General features: G+C 48.2%; 1 protein-coding gene across 5 annotated transcripts in view; it reads left to right on the forward strand.

Annotated features, from left to right (window-relative positions):
• The first annotated feature begins 8690 nt into the window (after window positions 1-8690).
• Window positions 8691-14182, forward strand: part of EVA1C (eva-1 homolog C) — an 83690-nt gene continuing 78198 nt past the window's right edge. For 2 of the 5 annotated variants that reach the window (XR_011074338.1, XM_068546972.1), the window contains exon 1: window positions 8691-9510. Coding sequence is in view for 4 of the 5 variants with exons in the window: in XM_068546972.1 (XP_068403073.1) it covers window positions 9300-9510 (211 nt within the window). In the remaining variant the exon portion in view is untranslated. The remainder of the gene's footprint in view (window positions 9511-14182) is intronic. The other 3 variants (XM_068546974.1, XM_068546971.1, XM_068546973.1) reach the window with 3 other exon arrangements.

Genomic DNA, 14182 nt, shown 5'->3' on the forward strand with positions numbered 1-14182 from the left:
AGAAACTCACATACTGGAAGATTTTTATAAGTTGAGGGAAATACAGCAATTCCTGACATCTACTGCAAACCATGAAGTCGAGGTAGTTCATAATTTCAGCATTAGATTGTGCTACTTTTCTTTTTTTTTTTTTCTGCCTCTGCAGTCACATTGTGTTCTCTTTTTAAATTTTTATTTATTTATTTACTTATTTTTGGCTGCGTTGGGTCTTCGATGCTGCATGCGGGCTTTCTCTAGTTGCGGCGAGTGGGGGCTACTCTTCGTTGCGGTGCGCGGGCTTCTCATTGCGGTGGCTTCTCTTGTTGCGGAGCATGGTCTCTAGGTGCAAGGGCTTCAGTAGCTGTGGCACATGGACTCAGTATTCGTGGCTCGCGGGCTCTACAGCGCGTTCTCAGTAGTTGTGGCACACGGGCTTAGCTGCTCCGCGGCATGTGGGATCTTCCCGGACCAAGGATCAAACCCGTGTCCCCCTGCATTGGCAGGCGGATTCTTAACCACTGTGCCACCAGGGAAGTCCCTGTGCTACTTTTTTTTCTTTCTTTTTCTTTTCTTCTTCTTCTTCTTCTTTTTTTTTTTTGTGCTATTTTTCTATCAAAGATGTCAGAGCTTCACAAAGCTGGGATTTCAGTGGTTACTGTAATAAAAAGCAAGTACCAAGAAAAATCTACATGAAACAGAAAATAAGGGTGGCAGTGTCCGATCTGATTTCAAGGTTGGAGACATAGCGATGTGCCTAATGGGTGTGCATACCCCCTTAGTAAATAATTGCGGTTATTTAAGAATAAAATAAAAAATATTCTTTCTTTTACATAATATACATTTCCCCCAAATAGCTACTTAATTAATTGTTAGAACATAAATACTTGCTAAGTTGTTTGGATCTAGCTATTTAATAAATTTTTAACAGTTCAATAATTTTTTTTGGCCTAGGGGCCCTGCGCAAAATCACTGGGACAATAAGGGATCCATGAACTGAGAAAGTCTGGGAACCTCTGCTCTATACCCTTAAATGGAATTCACTTTCATTGGTTCTGAATTCCTGTTAATGGACTTTAATTTGTTTTTTTTGTTTGTTTGTTTTTTGTTTTTGGTAGCGTTAAGCTTCCCCTTGGGAATGATCATTTAAATTAAAATTTTCTTTTTTTTGTTTACCCATGTTTATAGCTGTATCATTCACAATAGCCAAGGCGTGGACGCAACCCAAGTGTCCATCCAAAGATAAATGGATAAACAAAATGTGGTGTATACATGCAATGGAATATTATCCAGCCTTAAAAAGGAAGGAAATTCTGTGACATGCTACAACATGGATGAAACTTGAAGACATCAGGCTCCATGAAAGAAGCCAGACACAAAAGGACAAATGCTGTATGATTACACTTAGATGAGGGACCTAGAGTAGTTACATTCATAGAGACAGAAGGTAGAATGTTGGTTGCCAGGGCCAAGAGAAAGAGGAGAATGCAGAGTTCTTGTTTAATGGGGACAGAGTTTCAGTTTTTGAAGATGAAGAATGTTCTGGAGATGGACGGAAGTAATGGTTGTACAACAATGTGAATGTACTGAATACCATTAAACTGCACACTTAAAAATGGTTGAAAAGGTAAATTTTAGGTTATGTGTGTTTCACCACAATAAAAAAAAAAATGATTTATGAAATTCATGGGCCGCAGTTATTATTCCTAAGACAAATTAAGATTCTCACCTACAGGGGGCGCCCTTGTCAGTTCCTAGTACCTTTCCTTGGTGGGTTGCAGAAACTGTACTGTCTGAAGCTGCAGGTTTCTCCTCTCCCAGCACCTGTGCAGCAGTCCTCCCCCTCCCAGCCTCCCCCTCACCCTTCTGAGGCTTTTGCTAAAGGATTGTTACTGCTGTTGACCAAAGGGAAACAGACTTGGCTTATACATGACCACCCTTCTCTTTTCTTCCTTCTCGGAGAGACACAGTTACGAGAGGCGCCAATATGGTCTATATATTCACCACTTAAAAATGGTGAAGATGCACTGGTCAGAATGGCCGTCATCAGAAAGTCTACGAACAATAAATGCTGGAGAGGGCGTGGAGAAAAGGGAACACTCTTGCACTGTTGGTGGGAATGTAAATTGATACAGCCGCTATGGAGAACAGTATGGAGGTTCCTTCAAAAACTACAAATAGAACTACCATATGACCCAGCAATCCCACTACTGGGCATACACCCTGAGAAATCCATAATTCAAAAAGAGTCATGTACCACAATGTTCATTGCAGCTCTATTTACAATAGCCAGGACATGGAAGCAACCTAAGTGTCCATCGACAGATGAATGGATAAAGAAGATGTGGCGCATATACACAATGGAATATTACTCAGCCATAAAAAGGAACGAAACTGAGTTATTTGTAGTGAGGTGGATGGACCTAGAGTCTGTCATACAGAGTGAAGTAAGTCAGAAGGAGAAAAATACCTTATGCTAACACATATATATGGAATCTAAAAAAAAAAAAAAAATGGTCATGAAGAACCTAGGGGCAAGACGGGAATAAAGATACAGACCTACTGGAGAATGGACTTGAGGACACGGGGAGGGGGAAGGGTAAGCTGGGATGAAGTGAAAGAGTGGCATGGACATATATACACTACCAAACGTAAAATAGATAGCTAGTGGGAAGCAGCCACATAGCACAGGGAGATCAGCTCGGTGCTTTGTGACCGCCTGGGGGGGTGGGATGGGGAGGGTGGGAGGGAAGGAGATGCAAGAGGGAAGAGATATGGGGACATACGTATATGTATAACTGATTCACTTTGTTATAAAGCAGAAACTAACACACCATTGTAAAGCAATTATACTTCAATAAAGATGTTTTAAAAAAAATGGTAAAGGTGCTACATTGTATGTTATGTATATTTTACCACAGTAAAAACTAATTTTAAAAGAAAAGAAAGGTTATATAGTGTCAGGCCTTTGAGGACTGGAAGAGCTGATGTCAGATTCAACCAACATTTTGTAGGGAAACGAGATCCCAAGAACTCTGGTATGTCACAGAGGGCTGGGGGACAGGAATGCTTCCGGGCAGAGGAAGAGGGTGAGGAGGCTGACAGAGTGGGCCAGAGGTGGGGAGAAAACGGGGTATTCAGAAACCAGGGTCAGGGAGAGTTCACAGAAAGAAAAAAACAAAATTCTGGTGAAAAAGCCCAGCCCGGTTTCCTGACAGGGGACCAGGGCCACTGTCGTCCAGAGGAACAAGTCGGAAACTATTACATTTCCATCATTACCTAACAAGGCAAAGGACATTTGATCACAAAGACATCCCTAGGGGTTTGAATGGAAACCAAACACTGTCTTATGCTCAAGCAATAATAATACACTAAGGCCATGAGATGGTTATGTTTATTACCGTGTATGGGGCTTCTGCTCTGACTTGCCTCTCAGCTATGTCCACTCTAAACTGTACCACCATCCACAACTCAAGTACCAACAGTGGCAGAGCTGGGATTCGAACCTTTGAGCTCTGACCATGGAGGCCATACAATTACCCACTGCCATACGCTATGTCATCTGGCAGGGCAAGCTTGGTAGTTCAGAGCTAGATGTGTTTCTTTCCAACCCACTATGGAACATCCTTCCATCAGCACACTTTCCCTTCTGATGGCACAGAACGAGGTAGGAAGAGTAGGGGGTGTGATCTCCGGAGAAAACTTCCCTGCTCTCAGGTGCGGTCCAGGCAGGCTGGATTCCCTGCAGCATTTGCTGTGTCACTGGCAGCAGGGAGCAGCCTCAGGGCTTCTGTGGGAACAGCACTTTCCAGCCTCAGAGGGGAAAATGGTGTCTGTTCCTTCCAGGATGGAGTCATGCTCTCCTCCAGAAACTGAGTTTACCACCTTGAATACTTGGGAATGCTTACGCTGAAAACTCCCAAGAATCAGAATTCAATCATTCGCAATGCTCCAGGAATCCCCCCCAAGTTTGCTCATGCTACATTCTTCTTCTATAAAGAGAAAAATATGAACAACATAAAAACAAACAGAGCAAAAAAGAAATGAAAATATGTATTTAAGAAAACATTAAGGAATGTCTTGGAACCAGTATAGATTTAGCCCAATTTCCTGAAATCCTACATCTAATTTAAATAGGCTGTGGGCTTTTAGAGCCAAAATGGACTTTTTGAGTCCACCATTTTCATTTTGCAGATGAAAGTCAGGGAGGTCCAATGCCTCCGTCAGTGGCTGTCTGTCAGGGGCAGAGTACAGGCTATTGCACTTGATGCCTTTGACCTTGGACGGACACCAGTTTTGAGCTCATATTCTTAAAGGTTTCCTTCCATAAGCTTTTGGGCCAAACATTCCCCTCACGGCCTCTCAGGTGCATCCCCAGCTTTCACAATCTTCAGTGAGCAGCTCTTTGCTATCGATGTGGCTCTTTGGTGCCAGCTCTATGAACAAACCACCGTTTGTTGCTTTTTAAAAATAAGCCTTTTTAGCTCTGGACAACATTCGGCCTCAGTATCCTGAGCTGAAAGGTTGGTTTCTTTGCAGCTGACAAATGATGGCTTATGTCTTCTCGGAACGGCTGCAGCCCATCTTTGTTGAAAGTCCCAAATCCTTACTTTGATAGCCCAGTGAGAGCACAGGTTCAGGCTGGAGTTCAAGTGCACAGCACACAAACATCCTTCAAAGCAGGTTTGGCTGTGTGGGGAGGGAAGTAGCCAGGATCTCAAGGAAGGAGGAAAATAGGGATGTAACTTAGAGCTGGAAAGAAGGAACAGAGCTGCTTCAAAAGGAAGGGAAAAAAAGGCAGGAATCAAGGTATGTAATGTACAGTATCCCACAAGGATGCCTCTTACACACAGAATGAATGCTCCAGGTACAGAAGCACTTCTCAAACTCACATGCGAGAAGCGGCAAGATGGCCAATGGTGCCATCACATAGAAAGGAACACTTTTAGTTTACTCCATGTTGACATCCATCCCCTAATTTCTGTACCTTTGCAGTTTAAGAGGACTTCAAATTCTGCCACAGATGATCTGTGAGGGTCGTGATGTCGGTTTCCATATCTGAGACAGGAGATACTGGTAGTGCCTGGGCCAGCTTCATGGGCATGTAGCCTGTGTAGTATCTCAGGACCCTGTGCTCAGAGCCCACACTGGGTTTAATGCCCTGCCATCACTATCTTGAAATTCGGGATAATTTTTCAACAAGGAGCTATGCGTTTTCATTTTGCACTGGGCCAGTGAATTCTGTAGCTGGTCCTGGTTAGTACCCCATTGTTTAGGTATTTGATTGTATAATATTTTCAGAGAGGGAAATGGGGGCGGGAAGTAACTGGCTTCCATTTTGTCAGAGGCACACAAAGTATGAGGACCAGAGGGGAAAATAAATGGAATTCTTTAATTTTCTTGCAAGATTCCAAAATTCTTAAAGAGATCAGATTAGGAGTAAGATGATTTAACGGGGAGCAGCCGAGGGGCACAGCAGAGGGCAGGCAGGGACTTGTCCTCCAGCCTCGTCACTCACATCCCACAAGCGCCCAGGCACACTGTGCTCTCCATCCTTCCGGAACACTTCCAATCTGGCCACTCCTCCCTCCTCTCTGGGCCTGCAAAGCGCCAGCCCAATGCTCAGTCACACCCTTCAGGCTACCCTCCCCTCCTGACCATCTCCCTGGACCCACTTTGTGGTCTTTGTTTGATCTTTTAAAAAAATGGCTTTATAAACAACAAGGTTCTATTGTATAGCACAGGGAACTATATTCAATAACCTGTAATAAATCATAATGGAAAAGTATATGAAAAAGAAAAGAATTTTTTTAAAAGAATATATATAGTATATATACATATATATGTAACTGAGTCACTTTGCTGTACAGCAGTAATTAACACAACATTGTAAATTGACTATACTTCAATAAAAAATTTAAAAAAAAAAAACATTTAAACGAAAAAACAGTCTTATGGGGGAATTCCCTGGCGGTCCAGTGGTTAAGATTCTGCGCTTCCACTGCAGGGGGCACGGGTTCGATCCTTGGTTAAGGAGCTAAGATCCTGCATGCCGCTCGGTGCAGCCAAACAAACAAACAAAAAAACACCCCAGCTTTATGGAGATATAATCCACATACCACACAACTCACCCATTTACAGTTCAGTGGGTTTTGGCATATTACATTATTAATTTTTTTGAAGTTGTGGTAACTACATGACATAAAAATTGCCATTTTAAGTGTACAATTAAGTGGCATTAATTACATCCACAGTGTTATACAGCCATCACCACCATCTATTTCTCAACTCTTGGAAACCTCTAATCTATTTTCTGTTTCTATAAGTTTGTGTATTCTAGATATTTCATGTAAGTGGAACTATGCAATATTTATCATTTTCTTACTTCACCTAGCATAATGTTTTTAAGGTGCATCCATGCTGTAGCATATATCAGAAGTTCATTCCTTTCTATGACTGGATAATATTCCACATCTTGTTTATCCAATCATCCATTGATGGACACTCGGGTTGCTTCCACCTTTTGGCTATTATGAATAATGCTGCTATGAACATGAGTGTACAAATATCTCTTGGAGTCCCTGCTTCCAATTCTTAGGAGTATATTCCCTGGACCCACTGTTGACCCCTTCAGTACAGCTGCATTCAGAAGTCAGAGTCACCTTTTACCAACACACACCTGATTGCATCACTCATCTGCTTACAACCCTTTGCTGGCTTAAGATGGAAGTGCTCACAAGGGCTTAGGATAAAGATGGAAGTGTTCTGGGACTTCCCTGGCGGTCCAGTGGGTAGGACTCCTCGCTTTCACTGCCAAGGGCCCGGGTTCAATCCCTGGTTGGGGAACTAAAATCCCACAAGCTGTGCAGTGTGGCCAAAAAAAAAAAAAAAAAAAAGATGGAAGCATTCACCAAGGTCTCTGGGTTCCTGAGCTCTGGCAGCTGACCTCTCCATGTCACCCTGCCCTGCTTTTTTCTCTCTGCTCCATGTCCTGCATGCATTTCTGGAGCCATGCTTCTTTGGGATTTCACATATGCTGATCCCTTTTCCTAAGATGTTCATCCTCCCCAAATAGTGATACCTAGCTTTTGCTTGGCCAACTCTTCCCGTCTTTCTCACACATCTTGTCTTAAAAGGGTCCCTAACACCTCCTTCCCTTCCTCCTTCCCTCCCTGGGTCTCGTTCCCATGGCTCCTTGGCATTCCCTTGGCATTACCTGTTCAATGTCTGTCTTCCTCACTGTACCAATGACTAATACTGACTGAGTACTTGCTCGTTCCAGGCCTTGTCCTACCCATGTCACCTGTTTCAACTCATTCAATTCTCACAATAAGCCTGACGCCTTTACAGGTAAGGAGGCCTGGGGATGCCATCACACCAGTAGCAGTGTCCACACTGGCAACTGGAAACCAGCGCATCCCTACGGGACAGTGGTGGCAGCCACCAGCCCTGAGGGAGCATGGTTCCCTTCCTGTGTTAGGAGGGTCCCCAGCTCCTCGCAGAGGATCCGGTATACATAGGTACCTAATTCATATCTAAAGTAGATGGATGAATGGAATGGAAAGAACATCAGGGAACCGAGTTTTTTTTAAGCAAATGTCACTTACTGAATGGCTGCTAAGTGCTGGGCATCCTTACCCACCCTCCCTGCCTCAGTTTCTCCAGCCTAGAACGTGCACAAGAATACTTAGGTCCAAGGGTTATTGAGAAGGTTGAATATTTTAATGTAAATTTTAAAAGTCGTTGTGTCTGGCAGACTGGATCCCACTAACAAATATTGATGTTTGCATTTGCCCCTCCCACCCCTAGCCCAAGACAGGGAGGTAATGGCCGGAATCCCAGTTCTCCTGCCCCTGCCCCTGCTGGAGCACGGTGTGAGACGCAGTGACATCCAGCTCTCCGGGATCCTTGCGGCCCACCTCTAAGAGGTTCCCCCAGGTAGGCCAGCGAGTCTCGGTTTTCTCCGTCCAGGCCTCCCCGCCGCACTCTGCGGCGTGCGCGGTGCAGTTCAGAGCCGGCCGGCGCAGGGCGCCCGGGCCCGCCCTTGGGCCTCATGATCTACATTTCCGCGTCAGGCCCGCCGCGAACTTGGCATGCCCTCCCGCGGTGTTCGGGAACACTTTGTGCCGAGAGCCCGCCCGCCCGGCCCTCCTCCTTCCCGCCGGCGCCGCCTGGCCCGGACGCCCCGCGCAGTCCGCGGGGTTTGGGTTCCTGGACCCCAGGTACCCCACCCGGCGCGCGGCCACGGAGCCCCCAAGTACTTGTCCTCGGTTCCCCCGAGCCCGAGCCGTGCAGCCCGCTCCTCGCCCACGGGCTGGGCGTCCAAACGTAGGTTACACCGCGCGTAATCGAGAGGTTCAGAAAGATGCTGTGGCCCATTTTAAAACAAAGCCCATTTATTGCGTTCGGCGGCTGTTTGTGCCGGTCCAGTGTCAGATCCTCTGAGCGCGGCGGACAACCAGTACCCAAAGGAAACGTAGTCGCAGCGAAAAGAAACCGGCTCTGGAGCCATCTGATCCGTTTTCAGCACAATGCACATCCCTCCTCCCCCCCTCCCCCACTCCCCCCAGCCCCGCGATGGTTCCCCTCCTGGCTGCGTAAGCTTTGGCGTCGGGCAATGCTCCGGGTCTCGGTCTTCTCTTCTGTGAAATGGGGCTAACTGTGCGTGCTTGGTGATTCTGCACGTGGAGCGCGCTGGGTCGCAGAGACGTCAGTGCTGCGGTCCCACACCTCCAGTACCCCACCTTCCCGCGGCCCCCACCCCGGGGCTCCCAGGCTCCAAGCGCGGCCCTGGCGCCTAAGTGCGTCACGGGCACCGGCCGCACTCCACAGACGGCCAGGGCGAGGCTGGCACGGGGCCAGCGCGGGCCAGGCCAGGGGCGCTGAGCCGTCTCCGGGGCGGGGACCCAGGCGTGGAAGGCGCTAAAGTTGCGCGACCCTCGGCGCGCTGTTGGGGGCGCCCTCCGCGGCGGGCAGCGCGCCAGGGACCGGCCTCCGCAGCTCGGGGCGCGAGAGGCTACACTTTCCCTTCGCCCCCCGCCCCCGTTTCCTCCCGCGCGGCCGCAGCGGAGATTTCCTCTCGGGGAAACCACGCGGACTCTTCCCGGGGCTCCTCGCCCCGCCCCAATTCTCCGCCCCCTCCTCTTTGCTGGGGAGCCGGTGCTAGCCCGCGGCGGGGAGGAGGCTCTGGCAGCCTGGGCCAGGAGGTGGCAGGGGGCCGCGGAGCCGCTGGCTACCAACTCGCCCTGCCATGTGACGCCGCCCTCCGCCCAGCGACCCCCCGCGCCCCGGGCCCGCGCCCGCGCTCTGTCGCGCCGCGCACCATGCTCCTGCCGGGACACGCGCGCCCACCGCCAGCGCCCCAGCCAGCACAGCATCCCGGCCTCCGCAGGCAGGCAGAGCCTCCTGGGCAGCTCCTGCGCCTCTTCTACTGCACCGTCCTGGTTTGCTCCAAAGAGATCGCAGCGCTCACGGACTTCTCCGGTAAGAAGCGACCTCCCTCGCTGTGCGCCCCCGGCGCCGCGGGGCGCCCAGGTGAGCCCTCGGTTGGGGGCAGGCGCCCGAGGGGGCAAGGCCGGGTTGGTTTAAAGTTGGAGCGCGCTCAGAGCCAGTTTTCTTGCCTGATAATAGGAGCCCTTAGCATATTCAGTAGCTGCGCATGTGGGGTGGTGGCAGGGGAGCCCCCCGAGAAGGAAGGTTGGGTAGGGTATTTGGAGTTTTTCCCTCAATGAGTTGACTTCCTCGTCAATTTCCCAGGGTCAGGGACCCGACTCCGATGGATGCGGGCCGGCTTAAAATACCTTAAACTGAGCCCTGTGCCGCGCTCAGCGCTGTTGGAACACGTGTTGTGGTCCACTTTGCACTTGATTTGCTCTCCGCATAGTCCGGGTGTGCCCCAGCCAGCCTCTCAGGTGCCCACGTAAGGAATCCAGCCCAGAGGACGCTTGACCTGAAGTCTGCGCCGACAGGCACGAGGGAAGCCCAAGGGGATGGGAGGTCTGGTGGAGACGCAGTAAGAAGATGAGTAGAAGCTTACAGAACAGAGAGGAGACTGAGGGGTAGGACTTGACCACCAAAAGGCACCAGCGTCTCCCATCTCCATCCCCCATTGCCCGTCCCCCATTGCCTTAACAAAAAAATAACGACTTCCCCCTCCCAGTAAAGGATGAGGCTTTTCTTTGGGGGGATTGCGACCAAGGCTTCCTCAGCTGATCTCAGATAGTTCTGGCGCTGTAGGTGTGGCGCAGCAAAGTGAGAGAAGTTTCTGGGTTGACGAAGGCTATAGGAGCTGCATTCTTACGTTACGCTTGCTTAGAGTAACAACGTCCTTGCAATTGTATCGGACCTGGGTCTCCGTCTGGCGAGGTTGGAGGCCTTTCACGCTTTCCTCGCCCCTGCCCTGCCCAGGAAGCAGCTCTGAATCCTACTCTTCCTCTTCTCCAACATCTTCTGCCAAGTCCAGGCTTCCCGCATCCCTGCCTGAGGGTCTTTTGTGGTATAATCATGGTAAACAGGAGTCATTCCTCAACCCTATTTGTGCAGTAGACTAGTACATGGCAGGGGACACTGGCAAACCAGAAGCTGAGTTGGGTTTCTAGTTTACTTACAGAGAATGTCATTGTTAGCTGAGAGCCCTTGGGTCAGAGTTTCTTTGCTTTGAATATTTAATATCAAGGCAGTGTTTCCACCTAGCAAAGGAAGCCAAGATATGTCTATTTGGCAAGGAAACTGTGGTCCTTAAAATCCAGCACCACAGGGTCAGAGCGCTATGGTAAATGTGCTGGGAAAATGCTGAATATCAAGTGCTATTGACTTTTTTTTTTGGTAATAGAACTTTCTTGGCTGCTAGAAAAGTTCTGTCTTTGCTGGTTTAAGCTATGGAAAGCAGTTCTGAATTCAGCCACCATCAAGCTCTGAATATTGTTAAGGAAAGAACTGAAAGCCAACAAGCCCTTCTTTTGTGACATCATTGTAACTGAACAAATATTGCTGTAGGTAAATCGCGGTGTAACCATTAGATTGTTTTCATAGATTAAAGACACTTAGAGTTTTTTTCTTTAGTGACGCAGTTACAATCCTTGATGCAGTCTATAGGTTACCACCCAAGTTTGGAATTGTCTGTACGGAGCAACTGTTCCAGAGGGTGAACTTGAGCTATCAAGCAGGGATGCTCTGCCCTGGGAAATGGATGTTTTCATACATGTTTTTCTAAATGACTAAACAATAAAAGGAATTTTCTCCTGCTTTTGATGGGAACCTAAATTCCAGGGTTTAAGACTCCCTGAGCCAGCGTTGGGTCGGCGGTGATATTTCCAGGTGCATCCACAAGGAGTTCCCATGTTTCCTCTGGTCAGCCTTGCTCTTCAGTGATGTGAAGGCCAGGGAGAAAGTGCCCGGGAGCCTTTTGGGAAGAAGAAAAGAAAAATAAGCTTCTCTGAAACCACAGACACACTCAGGTTTAGATCTAAATTCTATCTTATGTGGCATCAGGGAAATATTAGAAAAGGCTCAGGGAGAAGGATGAAGTCTTCAAAGCTGATTCATTTGATTTGAAACTTAATGAACCTTTAGGGACCCCCTAACCATGTGACATACGGCATCGAGGAAAACTCCTAAGCTCCAAAGATGACAGTCTGAGGCTTCAGTTGGATGTTTTCGTTGAAGCAGTGGATCCTGATCACGTGACTCCAACACACACCCCCGCCCCTGCCACCCCCCACTGTGGCCTCAAAGCCTGATGTCTGCTTTCCTGGGGACAGGAGGTCCTATTCCTGCACTTGGAGGGGTGTGTACAAACCAGTGCCTGAAAAAAGACAGTGGACCCTCCCTGTCGGAGCCTGACAGCAATAGCTGAGAGCTGGAGAGCAGCATTTGACAATGTAGTTACTTGCTTGTTCTTCTAAACAAGGAAACATCAAAAAGCCAGACCGAGGGAGGGTGGAGGGAACTTGGGACCCCTTCAACCTTCGAAAAGAAGGGGATGGAAGAAGGATGGTGAATCCAGGTGATAGAAAGTGCCAAAATGAAAGGGGTCCCAGCTATTGTCTGTATAGTATAGGGCCTCCCGGGAGATTAACAGTGCAGAGTTTTGGAAAGTTACTTAAGCCTTTCTCTTCTTTGCAACTCTTCCTTGAGCTTTTTCCTGAGGCTGTCAGCTGGTGTAGTTTTCCTGGGTCATTGATTTTTTTTGCCCCAGGGATTCCAGCATCGGATCTCACTCTTAATAAGCCAGAGGCTGCATCGGGGCCTCCTCCTCCCCCTCCATGCTCGTGACTTGTGCTAATCACCTCCAAGCCTGCTAGGAAACAGGCTCCCTAAACACCCCCTTCCCTCTCCTCCCTGAAGACATTGAGATGCGGCCAGCGGCCACTGGAAGGCTATCATCACTGCATTAAAAACACATCCCAGGAAGGCAAGAACAGTTCATGCAAAATTACTGCCTCTGATCCTTAATCCCAAACTCAAATGCGCTTGGCTTTCATCCGCTTTCCTCTGGGATGGTCTTCTGTTCTTTTGACTGCGTTCCCAAATTGAGGATTTAGCCTGAGAGGTCCAAACTGATCACTGCTTTTTTTTTTTTTTAATAGAAATATAATGTCAGCATCATCTTTGTTCAAAGAACAAGGCAGGATGAGGGCAGAGGGGAGGGAGGGGTGCCATTTTGGTTCCAGCCATAAAACGCTAAGGATCCTCTACATTTGGTCCTGCTTTAAAGCGTGATGTTTCAGTGCATCCCTGAACTTAGCTTGCCATGTCCCTCAGGTCTTGTTCATTTTTTTGGCGGTTTTACTCTTTGCCGAGAGCAGGCACAGTCTTCTGCTCTTCCCTTTCTCCCTCTTCTGTTTTGTTCTGTGTTTTCTCTTTTTTTTCTTTCTTTTCTTTCTTCTCAAAGAGGTTCAAAGTGATGGATGGGCTGATGGGCAGAGAGGGAAGGAAAGGATGGAAAATTCATCAAGTTCCCATTTGGATTCCTAGAAAACTCTTGACTTTTGACAAAGTCGTCACGACCACATGTTTACTCGTTTGGTTTTACCCTAGGGCACGTAGTGGTAAATGTGGGAAGCAGAAAGGAAAGGAGGTGAGAAACAAGGGGAGTGGAGCAGCTTTTAAAGCCTTCCTTGTACCCAAATGTCCTCAGACCTCAAAGAAAGGGCACTGCACGAGAGAAGTGGGTCTCTGGGCTGACGTCCTACCTCCCGCCCCAGGCATCAGTAGCTCAAGCAAACAAGATGTGGGGCTTGTTATCAGATCATTTGCAGCCCAGCAAATAAGCCCCATCCTAGCTCCTTATTTCATTGGTCAAGAATTTCAGAATGTAGAAAAATGGTCATTCAGTTGATCTTGGGGGCTTGGGGGTGGGAACTTGGTCCTGATGGAGTTGCCCATTTAGCAGAGGTTGAATCTTCCTGTTCTGTTCAGAGAGGCAGTGGGTCTCAACCCTGGCTGCACACTAGAACTGCTTGAGTCCAAACAAATGTATGGATGCTCTAGCAGCAACTCAAGGCTTCTGATTTAATTGATCTGGGAGATCCAGGCATTGGTCTCTTTTTCAAAGCCCCCAGGCAATTCTAGTGCACAGCCAGAGTTGAGAACCACTGCTCTGGTGTCAGAGGGCAGGGCTGCCTCCTGTCTTTGTGTCAGTTCATCCAGGGGGACACGAGCATGACGGGGTCTCCCTTCACCCCCATCCCCCCACCCCAGGGCTCACCACCAGGGAGACCAGGATGTATTTTCCCAGCTCTCAGTTTGCCGCTGCATCCCAGCACACACGTATGCACACACTTATACATACATGCACGTGTGCCTATGTGCACACACACACCTCTGCTTTTTATTACGCCTTGGTCACATCATCCTTTTATTCAGGACTGTCTTCATTTTTAAAACTTTTATGGAGCGAAAAGCCAGCTCGTAATGAAAGAAAAAACAAAGCAAATATCTGAAGGAGTTGTCCAGCTGTCACAGAAGAAGAGGGATGAAGAGTAAGTGTCTCAAAGGGCTAGTCTGTTTCCATGGAAAGTAACAACGTTTGTAAAGTGTTCTCCCAGCTCTTTCTGTAGCCGAGAAGAGGAGTCTGGGTAAGGGAGTGGTCCTGCTATTGATGGCTTTGGTCTCCCAGGCGCTTTATTGGAAAGGGCAGCCTAGTTGCCGTTTCAAGGAAGGAACAGAAAGGAAGGGAGTAAAAATTAATTGAGCACAGGGTTAT

The sequence above is a fragment of the Eschrichtius robustus genome, chromosome 6, assembly GCF_028021215.1.
Source record: "Eschrichtius robustus isolate mEscRob2 chromosome 6, mEscRob2.pri, whole genome shotgun sequence".
Classification (NCBI taxonomy): Eukaryota; Metazoa; Chordata; class Mammalia; order Artiodactyla; family Eschrichtiidae; genus Eschrichtius; species Eschrichtius robustus.